This window comes from Hypomesus transpacificus, chromosome 2, assembly GCF_021917145.1.
Source record: "Hypomesus transpacificus isolate Combined female chromosome 2, fHypTra1, whole genome shotgun sequence".
Classification (NCBI taxonomy): Eukaryota; Metazoa; Chordata; class Actinopteri; order Osmeriformes; family Osmeridae; genus Hypomesus; species Hypomesus transpacificus.
In genome coordinates this window covers 64,696-82,104 of record NC_061061.1, presented here as the reverse complement: position 1 = coordinate 82,104, position 17,409 = coordinate 64,696, and the positions used below count along the sequence as shown (strand labels likewise).

At 53.5% G+C, this 17,409-nt stretch overlaps 1 protein-coding gene across 3 annotated transcripts in view; it reads left to right on the top strand.

Annotated features, from left to right (window-relative positions):
* Positions 1-17,409, top strand: part of myom3 (myomesin 3) — a 49,405-nt gene that overhangs the window by 24,352 nt on the left and 7,644 nt on the right. For 2 of the 3 annotated variants that reach the window (XM_047043418.1, XM_047043417.1), the window contains exons 15-31: positions 410-593; positions 888-1,062; positions 1,694-1,815; positions 2,625-2,812; positions 6,979-7,105; positions 7,310-7,491; positions 9,298-9,412; positions 9,648-9,795; positions 10,035-10,138; positions 10,439-10,483; positions 11,029-11,165; positions 11,826-11,970; positions 13,264-13,323; positions 13,621-13,688; positions 13,908-14,018; positions 14,427-14,514; positions 14,768-14,806. In XM_047043418.1, coding sequence (XP_046899374.1) covers positions 410-593; positions 888-1,062; positions 1,694-1,815; positions 2,625-2,812; positions 6,979-7,105; positions 7,310-7,491; positions 9,298-9,412; positions 9,648-9,795; positions 10,035-10,138; positions 10,439-10,483; positions 11,029-11,165; positions 11,826-11,970; positions 13,264-13,323; positions 13,621-13,688; positions 13,908-14,018; positions 14,427-14,514; positions 14,768-14,806 — 2,038 coding nt within the window. The remainder of the gene's footprint in view (positions 1-409; positions 594-887; positions 1,063-1,693; positions 1,816-2,624; positions 2,813-6,978; positions 7,106-7,309; positions 7,492-9,297; positions 9,413-9,647; positions 9,796-10,034; positions 10,139-10,438; positions 10,484-11,028; positions 11,166-11,825; positions 11,971-13,263; positions 13,324-13,620; positions 13,689-13,907; positions 14,019-14,426; positions 14,515-14,767; positions 14,807-17,409) is intronic. The other variant, XM_047043419.1, reaches the window with a different exon arrangement.

Sequence of the window (17,409 nt, the reverse complement as noted above, 5' to 3'; positions counted from 1 at the left end):
CAAATCCCATATACCCCCTCCACCCTCCAACCTCCACCCACCCCATATACCCCCGCAGCTTAGGGATCCAATAACAAAGAGGAGGAGCAGCAAACTGCCACAGGAAAGAGACTTTATTGCACTTTCATGAGTTGTCCCCCCTCCCCTACCCATCTCCCTCCCCTCCCTCCCTTTCTCACCCCTCTCCCTCCCATATATGAAGTGTCAGGTTATTCCAGAGCTGTGGAGCAGCCACTGAGAGAAAGATTGAGAAATGAAACAAACATGAGTGAATAAACATGAGTGACTGTTAAAAATCTGAAATGATTCATTAAAAAAGTGATTATTAATCTCTCTCCTTCTCTGTCTACCTGTCTGTCTGCCTGTCTCTCTCCTTGTCTCTCTCCCTGCCTGTCTCTGTGTCCTCCAGTCATTGGCAGGCAGGAGCAGTTGGCAGCTGGCCAGTCTGGATCAGACTGTGTTGTCTCCCAGGTTTCCTGTCTTTGACCTGCAGAGGGGCGTGGCCTACGAGTTCCGCGTGCGTTCAGTCAACAAGTATGGCGTGAGCGACCCGTCCACTCCCAGCCCCCCCCTCATCCTGGGGGACGCCCTGGGTAAGACAGGGAGGGGAGGGGGTTAACATGGACGGCTTAGAGAAATATTGCTGTTCTGATTGTAATGGTTAGTCCAGGGGCCTGTGCTACAAAGCAGGATTTGGGATTAGCGAGGTCAGGTCTATCCTTCAGGTCTAACCCTGGGTTTTTAGTGTCACCATGGTGATTCACTTCTTACCAGGGTGGATCGCCATGGTAACTTATGCTGCACGACTAACCTTCTCCAGAACAGTCAGTGATAGATCTGGTCTAGGGTCAGGGTTAGTCCTGTTCTGACCTGTTCCTGTGTCCCAGCTCCCCCTGCCCCGCCCCATGGCATCCAGGCTGTCAGAGACTCTGATTTGTCTGTGCTGCTGCAGTGGGAGGAGCCTGCCAAGATAGAAGGCATTCTGGGATACTACCTGTACTACAGCGAGGCAGGAAGGGCGGAGTGGCGCACAGTCAACAACAAGCCGCTCACCACCACCAGGTGGGTTACAGTGGGTCCACCTCTCACCCACTCCCATAAAGGATGGTGCTGTAGAACAGACACCTCCGTTATTTGGTCCTGGTCTGGTCCTGGTCCTGGTCTGGTCCTGGTCCTGGTCCTGGGTCTGGTCCTGGGTCTGGTCCTGGGTCTGGTCCTGGTCCTGGTCCTGGTCCTGGTCCTGGTCCTGGTCCTGGTCCTGGGTCTGGTCCTGGTCTGGTCCTGGGTCTGGTCCTGGGTCTGGTCCTGGGTCTGGTCCTGGTCCTGGTCCTGGTCCTGATCCTGGGTCTGGTCCTGGGTCTGGCCCTGTGTCTGGTGCTGGTCCTGGTCCTGGTCTGGTCCTGGGTCTGGTCCTGGTCCTGGTCCTGGTCCTGGTCCTGGTCCTGGTCCTGGTCCTGGTCCTGGGTCTGGTCCTGGTCCTGGTCCTGGTTCTGGTCCTGGTCCTGGGTCTGTTCCTGGGTCTGGTCCTGGTCCTGGGTCTGGTCCTGGGTCTGGTCCTGGGTCTGGTCCTGGTCCTGGCCCTGTGTCTGATGCTGGTCCTGGGTCTGGTCCTGGTCCTGGGTCTGGTCCTGGTCCTGGTCCTGGGTCTGGTCCTGGTCCTGTCACTGTGGAATCAGGAGTGTCTGTGCTGCAGGTTCACGGTGCATGGGCTGAAGGCCCAGAAGGAATACGTGTTCCGGGTTAAGTCGGTCAGCCGAGCAGGAACCAGCCGATACTCCGACGAGTCCCCTCCCATCCTGGTGAAGTCGGCCGTCTGTGAGTACAACTGCCCTCGGAGATCTACACCCCTTCCTGTAGATCACTTCCTGCAGATCACTTCCTGTAGATCACTTCCTGCAGATCACTTCGTGTAGATCACTTCCTGTAGATCTGTGTTTGGGACATCAGTGTTTGGGACAAACAGGAGGTCATAATTCCCGTTGCGTCTTTGGTCTGCAACTTCACTCGTTGTAAAACAACCAATCAGCACGCAGCTCTGATCTATTATTCATGAGCATACCATAAAAGGAGAAAACCTCTGGAAAATATCAGAAGATCTTTCAGGGGGCATAAAACATCACCCGGGCCATTTTCAGCCAAACCAATGTTACATACCGTATTGGGAGACCTTAAGGAACAGTGTGAAATACCCCAAAAATCCAGTCAATCACCTCTTTAAAAACACTCAGGTTTGTGTCTCTCTCCTGTCCTCTCCCAGCATCAGTGTGTGTGTGCGTGTGTTTGTGTGTGAGAGTGAGTGAGTGCGGAGCATCCTATGATGACAGGCCATCAGGGAGCCTAATAGTAGGAGAACAGTCCTGGACAGCTGCTGGAGATAATGGCTGCTCAGGAGTCTGGAGTCCACTGTTACCTCAGTACACACAGAAACACACACAGGGACACACACAGGGACACACACAGAAACACTGGGGGCTGAGGGGGGGTTGGGGGCTGGGTTGGGACTGTGGGCTAGAGCTAGGGCAAGGGCTGGAGGCTGGAGGCTACTCTCAGATCTAGAACAAATAAACAGGTTAGAACCAAATGCTCCTCTCTTGCTCACCTTTCTGTCCCCCTGGTGCCCCCAGACGTCCCTGGCCCCCCCTCAGCCATCGCCCTGCTGGTGTGCCGCGCCTCAGAGATGGTGCTCAGCTGGAGGGCCCCCGCCTGCAGTGGAGGAGCCCCCGTGGGGGGGTACTACCTGGACCAGAGGGATCAGGAGCAGCAGCCCTGGAAGGAGGTGAACGCCAGGCCTGCCAGGGAGAGGCAGTACACGGTAAGGGGGGCTGTGGGAAGCAGCCCGGTGCATCACAGGGGGCATCACAGGGGGCATCACAGGGGCATCACAGGGGTGTCACAGGGGTATCACAGGGGCATCACATGGGGCATCACAATCACAGGGGCATCACAGGGGGCATCACAATCACAGGGGGCATCACAGGGGCATCACAAGGGCATCACAGGGGTATCACAGGGGGTAACAAGAGGGCATCACAAGGGGCAACAAGAGGGCATCGCAGGGGTATCACAGGGGTATCACAGGGGTATCACAGGGGCATCACAGGGGTGTCACAGGGGTATCACAGGGGTATCACAGGGGGCATCACAGGGGTGTCACAGGGGTGTCACAGGGGTATCACAGGGGTATCACAGGGGCATCACAGGGGTATCACAGGGGGCAAGAACAGGAAGGGGATTTGTGACTAACAACCAAAAGGTGGGGGGGGGGGCAGGGAGGCCTGGGGAACCAGGGGGATCTGGGTTACAAGGTTATTACAGTATCATTACAAGGTTACTACAGTATCATTACAAGGTTATTACAGTATCATTACAAGGTTATTACAGTTACATTACAAGGTTATTACAGTTACATTACAAGTTTATTACAGTTACATTACAAGGTTATTTAAGTGTAATACAAAGTCATTACAATTAAAAGGTTCTTACGATGCCATTTCTAGGTTACTATGGTATAACACTGTTATTACAAGGTTATTACAGTAGTATTATAATGTTACAACAGTATACTTACAGGGTGACTACAATGTAATTAAAAGGTAAACAGTAATTTCAAGGTTATTAAAAGGTTATTAAAATGTCATTTCAAGGTGACTATGGTGTAAATACATAGATCCTACAGTGTCATTACAAGGTTATTACTGTGTCATTACTGTGTAACTGCCTCATAATGACAGAGATATCTGAATGCTTATAGAGGATATCAGGCTCCATGTTCAGTCTCTTTGAGTAAGTAACTAAATAAGTATGTACTTGATGTAGGTAAACTGACAGTGTAGTCCATCTGCAGAGGGTCTGTTCATCCTTCCTAACAAGTCCAAAACAACGCTTACTTCAATGATTCAGCTGTGTCACTAGGCAATAAGTGGTGTCCCTGGACCTCAGTGAGTCTTACCCCAGTGAGACTGTACCCCAGTGAGACTGTACCCCAGTGAGACTGTACCTCAGTGAGACTGTTCCCCAGTGAGACTGTACCTCAGTGAGACTGTTCCCCGGTGAGACTGTACCTCAGTGAGACTGTTCCCCAGTGAGACTGTACCCCAGTGAGACTGTACCCCAGTGAGACTGTACCTCAGTGAGACTGTACCTCGGTGAGACTGTTCCCCGGTGAGACTGTACCTCAGTGAGACTGTCGTCAGTGAGACTGTACCTCAGTGAGACTGTTCCCCAGTGAGACTGTACCCCAGTGAGACTGTACCTCAGTGAGACTGTTCCCCAGTGAGACTGTACCTCAGGGAGACTGTACCTCAGTGAGACTGTACCCCAGTGAGACTGTACCTCGGTGAGACTGTTCCCCGGTGAGACTGTACCTCAGTGAGACTGTACCCCAGTGAGACTGTACCTCGGTGAGACTGTTCCCCGGTGAGACTGTACCCCAGTGAGACTGTACCTCGGTGAGACTGTTCCCCGGTGAGACTGTACCTCAGTGAGACTGTACCCCAGTGAGACTGTACCTCGGTGAGACTGTTCCCCGGTGAGACTGTACCTCAGTGAGACTGTTCCCCAGTGAGACTGTACCTCGGTGAGACTGTTCCCCGGTGAGACTGTACCCCAGTGAGACTGTACCTCAGTGAGACTGTTCCCCGGTGAGACTGTACCTCAGTGAGACTGTACCTCAGTGAGACTGTACCTCGGTGAGACTGTTCCCCAGTGAGACTGTTCCCCGGTGAGACTGTACCTCGGTGAGACTGTTCCCCAGTGAGACTGTACCTCAGTGAGACTGTTCCCCAGTGAGACTGTTCCCCGGTGAGACTGTACCCCAGTGAGACTGTACCTCGGTGAGACTGTTCCCCGGTGAGACTGTACCTCAGTGAGACTGTACCCCAGTGAGACTGTACCTCGGTGAGACTGTTCCCCGGTGAGACTGTACCTCAGTGAGACTGTTCCCCAGTGAGACTGTACCTCGGTGAGACTGTTCCCCGGTGAGACTGTACCCCAGTGAGACTGTACCTCAGTGAGACTGTTCCCCGGTGAGACTGTACCTCAGTGAGACTGTACCTCAGTGAGACTGTACCTCGGTGAGACTGTTCCCCAGTGAGACTGTTCCCCGGTGAGACTGTACCTCGGTGAGACTGTTCCCCAGTGAGACTGTACCTCAGTGAGACTGTTCCCCAGTGAGACTGTTCCCCAGTGAGACTGTACCTCAGTGAGACTGTACCCCGGTGAGACTGTACCTCAGTGAGACTGTACCTCAGTGAGACTGTACCTCAGTGAGACTGTTCCCCAGTGAGACTGTACCTCAGTGAGACTGTTCCCCAGTGAGACTGTACCTCAGTGAGACTGTACCCCAGTGAGACTGTACCTCAGTGAGACTGTACCCCAGTGAGACTGTACCCCAGTGAGACTGTACCTCAGTGAGACTGTACCCCAGTGAGACTGTACCTCAGTGAGACTGTTCCCCAGTGAGACTGTACCTCAGTGAGACTGTTCCCCAGTGAGACTGTACCCCAGTGAGACTGTACCTCAGTGAGACTGTTCCCCAGTGAGACTGTTCCCCAGTGAGACTGTTCCCCAGTGAGACTGTTCCCCTAACCATCAGCAGACATGTAGCTTAGTTTTCCTACCAAAAAATTAGCATGTGATAACGGGCTGGTTGTCTGGTAGGCAAGCTAGCCGTCTGATTATTTAGGCTAAACGTGGCAAACTGAGCCTGGATTTATGAAGATTTTAATTGATTTTATAAAACTTGATGATGATTGTTCGTTTGTTATACATTTCTACAACTTAAAACTCACCTTTTCTGACAACGTCAAAGCAGTTTTTTATCGACACAGAATAAAACAGCCGTGACCGTCTCTTAAGTGTAAGAAAATGCAGGTTCAGGTGGCGGTCATGTGCAGTAGCTACCACAGAGTAAACAGAGTAGGGGGCATATCCCCCTACCCCTTGTGACTTTCACTCTCGTTGCCCATAGGCTTATCGATTGGAAGTGAATAAAGCTACTTTATGAAATGTTTTGGGTGCCGATTTTTTTAATCTAGGTCTACATGAAATTCTGCAGCTGTTTAAATTCACTATTATTTATTTATTTTCCTCGGAGGGGCACTTTGACTCAAGGAGGGCAAACTGGCAGTTGCCCGGGCAACCTTAGCCATAGCGTGTGCACGTCCCAGGTAAGGAGCCTAGAGGAGGCTGGGTTTAGCGCCCTCTGCTGAGGCTGATTAACAAACATTTTTGATACCCTTTTCTCTCAACTGAAAACATGTCTTTCTTCATAGCGTCATCTCAGCCTTGATAATCTTGAGATTAATGAGGATATCGATCAAGGAGAGATTCCATGTTGTCAGCACTGTGGTTTTTCTGCTTATGAAACCTATAACTGTGTTTGTCCAGCTCCTCTGTGGTGGTAGCAAGCCGGCGGCCGACAAACCTACTACATCGCTACTCAATCCAAAAGAAAATACTGCCACCTAGTGGTCAGGATGTGCAATAATGGAGAACAAGGAGAAAACCACATTATTACATAGCAACACTGGGACAATTTAGACATTGATTATATTGATTGTATAAAGACGCTATTGTAGCAGCAAAGTATAGCTAGCCACTGGTGGGTGCAGAGCAGGCCGATTGTGATCCCTGTTCCAGTGTTCTATGTTTGATGATGGGCCCTCCTGGCTGGTCTCCTCCAGGTCCCTGGTCTGGCTGGTCTCCTCCAGGTCCCTGGTCTGGCTGGTCTCCTCCAGGTCCAGGACCCTGGTCTGGCTGGTCTCCTCCAGGTCCCTGGTCTGGCTGGTCTCCTCCAGGTCCAGGTCCCTGGTCTGGCTGGTCTCCTCCAGGTCCAGGACCCTGGTCTGGCTCTGAGAGGAGATCAGCGTCTCAGATCAAACAACAACCAACCATGTAAATGTAAATCCACTTTTGGGTTTGTGTCGGTAAATGTGTGTAGTTAAGTGTGTGTAGTTAAGTGTGTGTTGTGCTGTGCAGGTGTGTAACCTGAGTGAGGGCGCAAGCTACCAGTTCCGTGTGTTTGCTGCCAACGTGGTGGGTGTCGGCCCAGCCTCCCTCCCTAGCCCCGCCTTCCTGTGTGAGGACTGGAGCATGGAGGAGCCAGGTGGGGTGGAGCTACACACACCCACACACACACTACTGTACCTGTGTGTTACTGTGACCCGGTGCTCCCCTCGCCCTCAACCTCTCCTACCCTCTCCACTCCCTCCCCTCTCCTCCCCCCTCCTTCCCTCCCCCTCTCCACTCCCTCCCCTCCTTCCCTCCCCCTCTCCACTCCCTCCCCTCTCTTCCCCCCCTTCTCCCACAGGTCCTCCCTATGAGTTGGAGATCAGGGAGGTGAGGAATGATTTGCTGGTCCTGCTATGGGCGCAGCCCCTCTACGGCGGACAGAGCCCAATCACAGGCTACCTGCTGGAGATCAGCGAGGGCAGCCAATCAGAGACCTGGACCCCTGTAAATCAGGAAGCAATTCCAGACACCTTTTTCAAGGTTGGTGCTGTAGCGTGGTTTGCACGTTTAGGATTAGCAATACTTAGTTTATAGTAAAGTATAGTAGTTCTTGGGGGCACCACCTCTGATTTGTGAAAGGAGCAGAGGAACCTTATTTAATAATATTGAATAATAGCACTCGTAATAATCAATCTAATCTTAAGTAGGGAATTCTATGAAAGTAGAGCAGATCATATAACTTGAGAGATAAGCGAGTATTATATACAATGATTTATTTAAGAGAATGTAATTATAGTGAACACATACCAGATAAGTTATGGGTTAGTTGAGCTAAAGCAAGACAGTAGGCCTAAACTCTAATGAGAGTGCACTACACAATGGCTGCGTAGAGCGCGTGTGGAGGGGGAGGGGAGAAAGTGAGGAAGAGGTAGAGAGGAAGAGGCTTCTATAGTAACAATGGACGATCAATGGCAACTGGCCTAACTATGGTCAAGTTAAATCATTTGTAAAATGCAATCAAACATCAACATTTCAATCACAACATGCCAATATGTCACAAGTAAGAAATATTGCAAATCGCAGTTACTTTTGTCGGTTTGAAGAACGGAGTCAGTGGTTCGTTATGTCCAACGAATAGGAAACGGAATCTCTCGTCAGAGTTCCGGGCTCAAAGTGAATGTGCAGGTTATGAGGTAAAGGTTAGAGAATGTCGCAAACACCTCAAGTTGATCCTACGAACAAGCAGGGGTGATTGTACGTTTGGGGGTTTTATACTCCAAAGAACAGGGGGTTATCCGTCTCATGGTGACCTCTCTCATTGGTCAGTTACTTCCACCAGGAGGTCATCATGGGATCTGCCCAGAGGTGTGAAGTGGCTGATAGCTTTGAGTTCCATCATCTCAAATGTCCATGGAATGCTTAAACTTCAGACTATAACAATACAACGTTCCTAACTGGTTTTGTTAGTATGATACAATTATTTTGATACCAAGATTGACTGATTTAACTATATCTGAAGGGGAGTTATAATCAAACATCAATTAAACAAAGTTCTAGGTAAATGAGAAAAACACACATTATAACACATCGACTACTGTCATTGAATTAGTGTCCATGAGCCATGTAGTCCTTGAGAAATATGTTTGTAAATCCACAAAAGAAAGTTCTTCCTTATAATCCTTTGTCTGATACTGTGTGACCATGTGGTCTCTGTTCCTGACCCCATGCTGGGTCAGGGCTTTGACGCTCCTGCTCTGGGAGATAAGAACAAAAGGGGGAAAGACCCTTCTCTTGTCGGGGAAAGGAGAAAGGTGTGGATGGTACCATGCTTTGTCTGTCGACTCTCTGCTACAGTGCCTTGAGCAGCACAGATAGACAAGCAGACAGACAGACAGACAGACAGACAGACAGACAGACAGACAGACAGACAGACAGACAGACAGACAGACAAGCAGGCAGACAAACAGGCAGACAGACAGACAAGCAGACAGACAAACAGGCAGACAGACAGACAGACAAGCAGACAGACAGACAAGCAGACAGACAGACAGACAGACAGACAGACAGACAAGCAGGCAGACAAACAGGCAGACAGACAGACAAGCAGACAGACAGACAAGCAGACAGACAGACAAGCAGACAGACAGACAGACAAGCAGGCAGACAAACAGGCAGACAGACAGACAAGCAGACAGACAGACAAGCAGACAGACAGACAAACAGACAGACAGACAAGCAAGCAGACAAACAGGCAGACAGACAGACAAGCAGACAGACAGACAAGCAGACAGACAGACAGACAGACAGATAGTTACATATGTTAGCAAATGTGCTGTGTGTTTCCAGGTGTCAGGTCTGAAGACTGGCCACACCTACCGCCTACGAGTGTTAGCTGTCAATCAGGCTGGAGTGGGCTGGCCCTCCCTGCCCAGTGAACCAATCACAGCACAGACTTCTCCAGGTCAGCCATTTTAGGTTTTGTCACCCTTTCAGACACACGCACACACAATTGCAGACACATACACACAAATGCTTGCACACGCACACCCACACACACACACACAACACCCTCCATACACACCATCCCCACACATACACACCCTCCACACACACACACCCTCCTTCAGACACACACACGACCACCACAGAGATTTGCTCCAGCTGAAACAGCAGGCTGACCCAGTCATGACCGTCAGACACCAGAGATGTGGAGGTGGGCGTGGACAGCGACGGTTTCCTCTTCCTGTCCTGGGAGGGGGCGGAGCCTGGCCAGCTGGCGTGGAGGAGGAGCTACAGGGAGGAGGTGGAGGCCGGCAGGGCCAGGGTGGAAACCAGAAACAACAGGTACCTGTCTGTTTGTCTGTGTGTGTGTGGAGGATGATGGTGGTGTGTGTGTGTGGAGGGCTGTGTGTGTGTGTATGTGTGATAGAGCAACACTGTGGAGACTGTTTACCTGTCTCTCTGACTGTCTTTCCTGTCTGTGTGTCTGTCTGTCCGTCTGTCTGTCTGTCTCTCCCTCTGTCTGTCCCTCTGTCTGTCTGGCTGTGTGTGTGTCTGGCTGTGTGTGTGTGTGTGTGTGCCAGGTGTGTCCTCACCTTCCTGGAGGCGTCAGAGCAGGACCTGGGTCTGTACACCCTGGAGAGCAGCGACCCCACCACATCCTCCAGCTACACCTTCACTGCAGAGGGTACAGCACTGTCCACCAACGCTCTGCACACACACACACACACATACAGAAACACACACACATACAGAAACACACACACAGACACACACACATACAGAAACACACACTCAGATACATACACACAGACACACAGAGACACACACACACACAGACAGACACACACACATACACTGCATCTGGTTGATGCAGACTGTTCCTTGACAACAGAGTTGTTGCTGGATGACTGAAGGTGTTCATGTTGACGTTCTCCTGGATGACTGAAGGTGTTCATGTTGACGTTCTCCGTCTCTCTCTGTGCAGATCTGGAGAGACTGACTGAGCTGAGCTGGAACATCAGAAACCCACGTAGGTTCACAACCCCATCACCTTACCCCACCTACCCCACCCTATACCCTACCCTACCCCACACACCTTACCCCACTCTACCCTATACCCTGCCCACACACCCAGCCACCCACCCTTCCTCTATCCTCACCCCACCCTACCCCACACACCTACCCGACCCTACCCTTACCCTACCCTATCCACACAGCCACCTACCTTACCCTACTCTACCCACACACCATACCCTTACCTCCCCCACCCTACCCCACAGGCCTACCCCATCTTCACCCTAACCCTAATCCTGACACATGAAGCATACTCACATTCCCATCATCAACACATGAAGGATGTGACACACAACAGATATTCAACCACCGACAGAACTCCTTCCTCTGTAGCTCAAGTCTCCCACTACCTCCCCATGTCCCACCTCTCCTACTCCCTCTCCCTCCGTCCCTCCCTCCACCTCCCTCTCTCCATCCCTCCAACCACCTCTCCTCATCCCACCCTCTCTTCCTCTCCATCCCCCCCTCCCCCCCTCCCTCCCTCCCCCCTCCCCCCCCCAGTGATTGGCCTGCGTAGTGGCTGGCAGGTGGAGGTGGGGGAGAAGGGGGGGGTGCGTCTCTGGATGCAGACGGAGAGACTGACCAGCGCAGCAGAACTATGCCTCATCCTCAACGACAGAGAGATTTCCAGCACCGCGGTGAGGGGCACACACACACACATACACACACACATAAACACACACATACACACACATATACTTATTCCCACACACGTTAGTCCCTGGCCTGTGATAGGTTATGACATCAGTCTAAAAATAGCTGTGGTTTTGTGAGCTGCTGTCTGGCTGCTGGCCTGGTCTGACCACACACCACACACACAACACACCCACACACCACACACACACACCACACACACACACCACACACCACACACACGAACCACACACACCACACACACACCACACACACACACCACACACACACCACACACACACCACACACACACACCACACACACACCACACACACACACCACACACACACCACACACACACCACACACACACACCACACACCACACACCACACACACCACACACACACCACACACACCACACACACACACACACCACACACACACCACACACACACACCACACACACACACACCACACACACACCACACACACACACCACACACCACACACACCACACACACACACCACGCACACACCACACACACACACCACACACACTAAACACAAACACATCACGGGCTGGCTTACAGGTGGCTCCATACCTGTGTGTGTGTGTGTGTGTGTGTGTGGGTGTGTATAATGTGTGTGTGTATAATGTCGGCAGACCCGTAAGGTCACCCTGGACAGGGAGAGTGGGGTGGTGGAGGTGCTGCTGGAGCCACTGTGTGAGCAGGACCAGGGCTCCTACACCACTCAGCTCCAAGACGGCCGAGCCAGGAACCAGTTCACCCTGCTGCTGGTGGACCAGAGTGAGTCAGGCTGTTTCCTGAGACCAAACTATATAACCCTGCTGCTGGTGGACCAGAGTGAGTCAGGCTGTTTCATGAGACCAAACGATATAACCCTGCTGCTGGTGGACCAGAGTGAGTCAGGCTGTTTCATGAGACCAAACGATATAACCCTGCTGCTGGTGGACCAGAGTGAGTCAGGCTGTTTCATGAGACCAAACTATATAACCCTGCTGCTGGTGGACCAGAGTGAGTCAGGCTGTTTCCTGAGACCAAACTATATAACCCTGCTGCTGGTGGACCAGACTGAGTCAGGTTGTTTCATGAGACCAAACTATACAACCCTGCTGCTGGTGGACCAGAGTGAGTCAGGCTGTTTCATGAGACCAAACGATATAACCCTGCTGCTGGTGGACCAGAGTGAGTCAGGCTGTTTCATGAGACCAAACTATATAACCCTGCTGCTGGTGGACCAGAGTGAGTCAGGTTGTTTCATGAGACCAAACTATATAACCCTGCTGCTGGTGGACCAGAGTGAGTCAGGCTGACCAAACAATACAATACTTTTTCACGACAAAAGTATGTTCAAGAATGAAATATAAATGCAGCAATCTGCTTCAGTATCCTTTATGTTTGTTTTCTGTATCTTTGTATGTAGTACTGTAATATAAATACTTTCAAATGTTGAAACCCACACCCAAATTATCAATGATAATGAAATTGCATGTAAGTACAATAAATGGAGTTAGGCCTGAAAGGGTTAACTCAAGTTCAGGAGGAAGGTGGCACACTAAGACTCCTCCTCCAATCAAACCAACACGCATCAGCCCAGTAAAGCACGGAAGAATGCGACCAAACTCCCCTTTGTCAATTAAGAGTTCTGTATAAAGTATCTTCCGTTCCGCCATCGGGCTTGGCTCTGCAACCAGCCTCCTTCACCATCGGGCTCGGCTCGGCTACCAGCCCTGCTTCAATAAAAGCTATCTATTCAATCTATGGTGTGATTACTGAACTCGTGAACTACAAGTATAGTGTAATCACTCATGCTGCATAGTAGGCTACTGTGATGGTTCTAGTTCTCCCTCTCTCTAGCCTCATCTCCTCAGAGGCCTTGTTCTTGGTCTTTCGCTCCCTTGTTCGCCACGCCTTCTCCCTTTCCCTGCCTCTCTTCTGTCCCCACCAACCTGTCTTCCTTGATTCATGTTTCCAAACTTCCAAATCATTCCAATGCCGCCCTCTTTTGTCTGTATGGTTGTGAGACTAAAAACTGCCAAAGATTCCAATCAGCAATCAGGGTGTGTGTGTGTGTTCCAGAGTTCCGTCAGACCCTGGCTCAGTCCCAGGCTAACAGACTGGACTACCAGAGAAAGTCAGGTGAGAGGTCACTGTTCCAGACCAGCGCTTCAGCCCTGGTCCTCAGACCCCCTGCCCTGCATGTTTCAGATGTTTCCCTGCTCCAACACACCTGAATAAAATGACTGGGTCAATATCTGGCTTCTGAAGAGCTTTATAACGGCCATTCATTTGATTATTTGTTCGTGTTTTATTTGTGTTGGAGCAGGGAAACATCTAACACATGCAGGACAGTGGGTTGAAAAGCACTTTCAGCCTCTGGGTTATGTTGGGCTGTGGTTCAGAGCAGGCAGCTGATCATGTCCTCTTACCCCCCAGGCCCATACTTCCAGAAGTTTCTCTCCTGGCTCATTACAGAGCAGTGTGAGCTCATCATCAGCTGCAGGGTGAGTAGCAGTCTGATGCTAACCCTGGTGCTAACCCTGCACCAGCTGTAGCAGTCTGATGCTAACCCTGATGCTAACTGCACCAGCTGTAGCAGTCTGATGCTAACCCTGTAGCAGTCTGATGCTAACTTGCACCAGCTGTAGCAGTCTGATGCTAACCCAGAACCAGCTGGTCACATGTCATCTCACTGTTCTCTAAACTGAGATTCTGTTTCCCAGGTGACGAACGTCAACAAAGACACAGTTCTGAGGTGGTTTAAGGATGGAGTTGAGATCTCCAGCGCTGTGTATGACCCATCATCTGGAGACAGCTCTCTTACCATACCCCAGGTACACACACACACCCCAGGTACACACAGACACCCCAGGTACACACACACACCCCAGGTACACACACACACCCCAGGTACACACACACACACCCCAGGTACACACACACACCCCAGGTACACACAGACACCCCAGGTACACACACACACCCCAGGTACACACAGACACCCCAGGTACACACACACACCCCAGGTACACACAGACACCCCAGGTACACACACACACCCCAGGTACACACACACCCCAGGTACACACACACACCCCAGGTACACACAGACACCCCTCAGGTACACACACACACCCCAGGTACACACACACACACACCCCTCAGGTACACACACCATGTTGTTGTGTGCCGTGTGTTGTAGTGTACTGTGTTGTTGAGCTGGCTGTGTCCTGGTTGGTCAGGTGACCAGGAAGGAGGCAGGTACCTTCAGGGCCGAGGTGTCTGACAGCAGAGGACAGGATGTGAGCACCCTGGAGCTGCTGGAGGAAGGTGAGAAGAACACACACCCTCACAATACACACACACTCACACACATTATACACACTCACAATACACACACACTCACACACATTATACACACTCACACACAATATACACACACACACTCACAATACACTGTGCTGCAGCATGCTGAGGTGTGGAACCCTCTCTTGCTGCAGCATACTGAGGTGTGGAACCCTCTCGTGCTGCAGCATGCTGAATGCACCGCCTGACGACGTCCTCATTCTTTGTTTGTTTACAGAGTACGACAAGCTTCTCCAACACCTGAGCAAACAGTGTGGTGAGTTAGTGGAGACTGTCCTGGTGTAGAAACACTCAACACACCAGGCACCCCGCTCCCCTTCCAGGCACCCCGCTCCCCTTCCAGGCACCCCGCTCCCCTTCCAGGCATCCCGCTCCCCTTCCAGGCACCCCGCTCCCCTTCCAGGCACCCCGCTCCCCTTCCAGGCACCCCGCTCCCCTTCCAGACATCCTGCTCCCCTTCCAGGCATCCCGCTCCCCTTCCAGGCTCCCCACTCCCCTTCCAGACATCCTGCTCCCCTTCCAGGCATCCTGCTCCCCTTCCAGGCACCCCGCTCCCCTTCCAGGCATCCCGCTCCCCTTCCAGGCATCCCACTCCCCTTCCAGGCATCCCGCTCCCCTTCCAGGCACCCCGCTCCCCTTCCAGGCATCCCGCTCCCCTTCCAGGCATCCTGCTCCCCTTCCAGGCACCAGGCATCCTGCTCCCCTTCCAGGCACCCCGCTCCCCTTCCAGGCATCCCGCTCCCCTTCCAGACATCCTGCTCCCCTTCCAGGCATCCCGCTCCCCTTCCAGGCACCCCGCTCCCCTTCCAGACATCCCGCTCCCCTTCCAGGCATCCTGCTCCCCTTCCAGGCACCCCGCTCCCCTTCCAGGCATCCCGCTCCCCTTCCAGGCATCCCACTCCCCTTCCAGGCATCCCGCTCCCCTTCCAGACATCCCGCTCCCCTTCCAGGCACCCCGCTCCCCTTCCAGACATCCTGCTCCCCTTCCAGGCATCCTGCTCCCCTTCCAGGCACCCCGCTCCCTTTCCAGGCATCCTGCTCCCCTTCCAGGCACCCCGCTCCCCTTCCAGGCATCCCGCTCCCCTTCCAGTTATCCTGCTTCCCTTCCAGGCATCCTGCTCCCCTTCCAGGCATCCTGCTCCCCTTCCAGGCATCCTGCTCCCCTTCCAGACATCCTAATCCCCTTCCAGGCATCCTGCTCCCCTTCCAGACATCCTGCTCCCCTTCCAGGCATCCTGCTCCCCTTCCAGGCATCCCGCTCCCCTTCCAGGCACCCCGCTCCCCTTCCAGGCACCCCGCTCCCCTTCCAGGCATCCTGCTCCCCTTCCAGGCATCCTGCTCCCCTTCCAGGCACCCCGCTCCCCTTCCAGACATCCCGCTCCCCTTCCAGACATCCCGCTCCCCTTCCAGACATCCTGCTCCCCTTCCAGGCACCCCGCTCCCCTTCCAGGCACCCCGCTCCCCTTCCAGACATCTTGCTCCCCTTCCAGACATCCCGCTCCCCTTCCAGGCATCCCGCTCCCCTTCCAGACATCTTGCTCCCCTTCCAGACATCTTGCTCCCCTTCCAGACATCCCGCTCCCCTTCCAGGCATCCCGCTCCCCTTCCAGACATCTTGCTCCCCTTCCAGGAACCCCGCTCCCCTTGCAGGCATCCCGCTCCCCTTCCAGACATCTTGCTCCCCTTCCAGACATCCCGCTCCCCTTCCAGGCATCCCGCTCCCCTCCAGACATCTTGCTCCCCTTCCAGGCACCCCGCTCCCCTTGCAGGCATCCCGCTCCCCTTCCAGACATCTTGCTCCCCTTCCAGACATCCCGCTCCCCTTCCAGGCATCCCGCTCCCCTTCCAGACATCTTGCTCCCCTTCCAGACATCTTGCTCCCCTTCCAGACATCCCGCTCCCCTTCCAGGCATCCCGCTCCCCTTCCAGACATCTTGCTCCCCTTCCAGGCACCCCGCTCCCCTTGCAGGCATCCCGCTCCCCTTCCAGACATCCTGCTCCCCTTCCAGACATCCTGCTCCCCTTCCAGGCACCCCGCTCCCCTTCCAGGCATCCCGCTCCCCTTCCAGACATCCCGCTCCCCTTCCAGACATCCTGCTCCCCTTCCAGGCACCCCGCTCCCCTTCCAGGCACCCCGCTCCCCTTCCAGACACCCCGCTCCCCTTCCAGACATCCCGCTCCCCTTCCAGGCATCCCGCTCCCCTTCCAGGCATCCCGCTCCCCTTCCAGGCACCCCGCTCCCCTTCCAGGCATCCCGCTCCCCTTCCAGGCACCCCGCTCCCCTTCCAGACATCCTGCTCCCCTTCCAGGCATCCCGCTCCCCTTCCAGGCACCCCGCTCTCCTTCCAGGCATCCCGCTCCCCTTCCAGGCATCCTGCTCCCCTTCCAGGCACCAGGCATCCTGCTCCCCTTCCAGGCACCCCGCTCCCCTTCCAGACATCCTGCTCCCCTTCCAGGCATCTTGCTCCCCTTCCAGGCACCCCGCTCCCCTTCCAGGCATCCCGCTCCCCTTCCAGGAATCCCACTCCCCTTCCAGGCATCCCGCTCCCCTTCCAGACATCCCGCTCCCCTTCCAGGCACCCCGCTCCCCTTCCAGACATCCTGCTCCCCTTCCAGGCATCCTGCTCCCCTTCCAGGCACCCCGCTCCCCTTCCAGGCATCCTGCTCCCCTTCCAGGCACCAGGCATCCTGCTCCCCTTCCAGGCATCCCGCTCCCCTTCCAGGCATCCTGCTCCCCTTCCAGGCATCCTGCTCCCCTTCCAGACATCCTGCTCCCCTTCCAGGCATCCTGCTCCCCTTCCAGGCATCCCGCTCCCCTTCCAGGCACCCCGCTCCCCTTCCAGGCACCCCGCTCCCCTT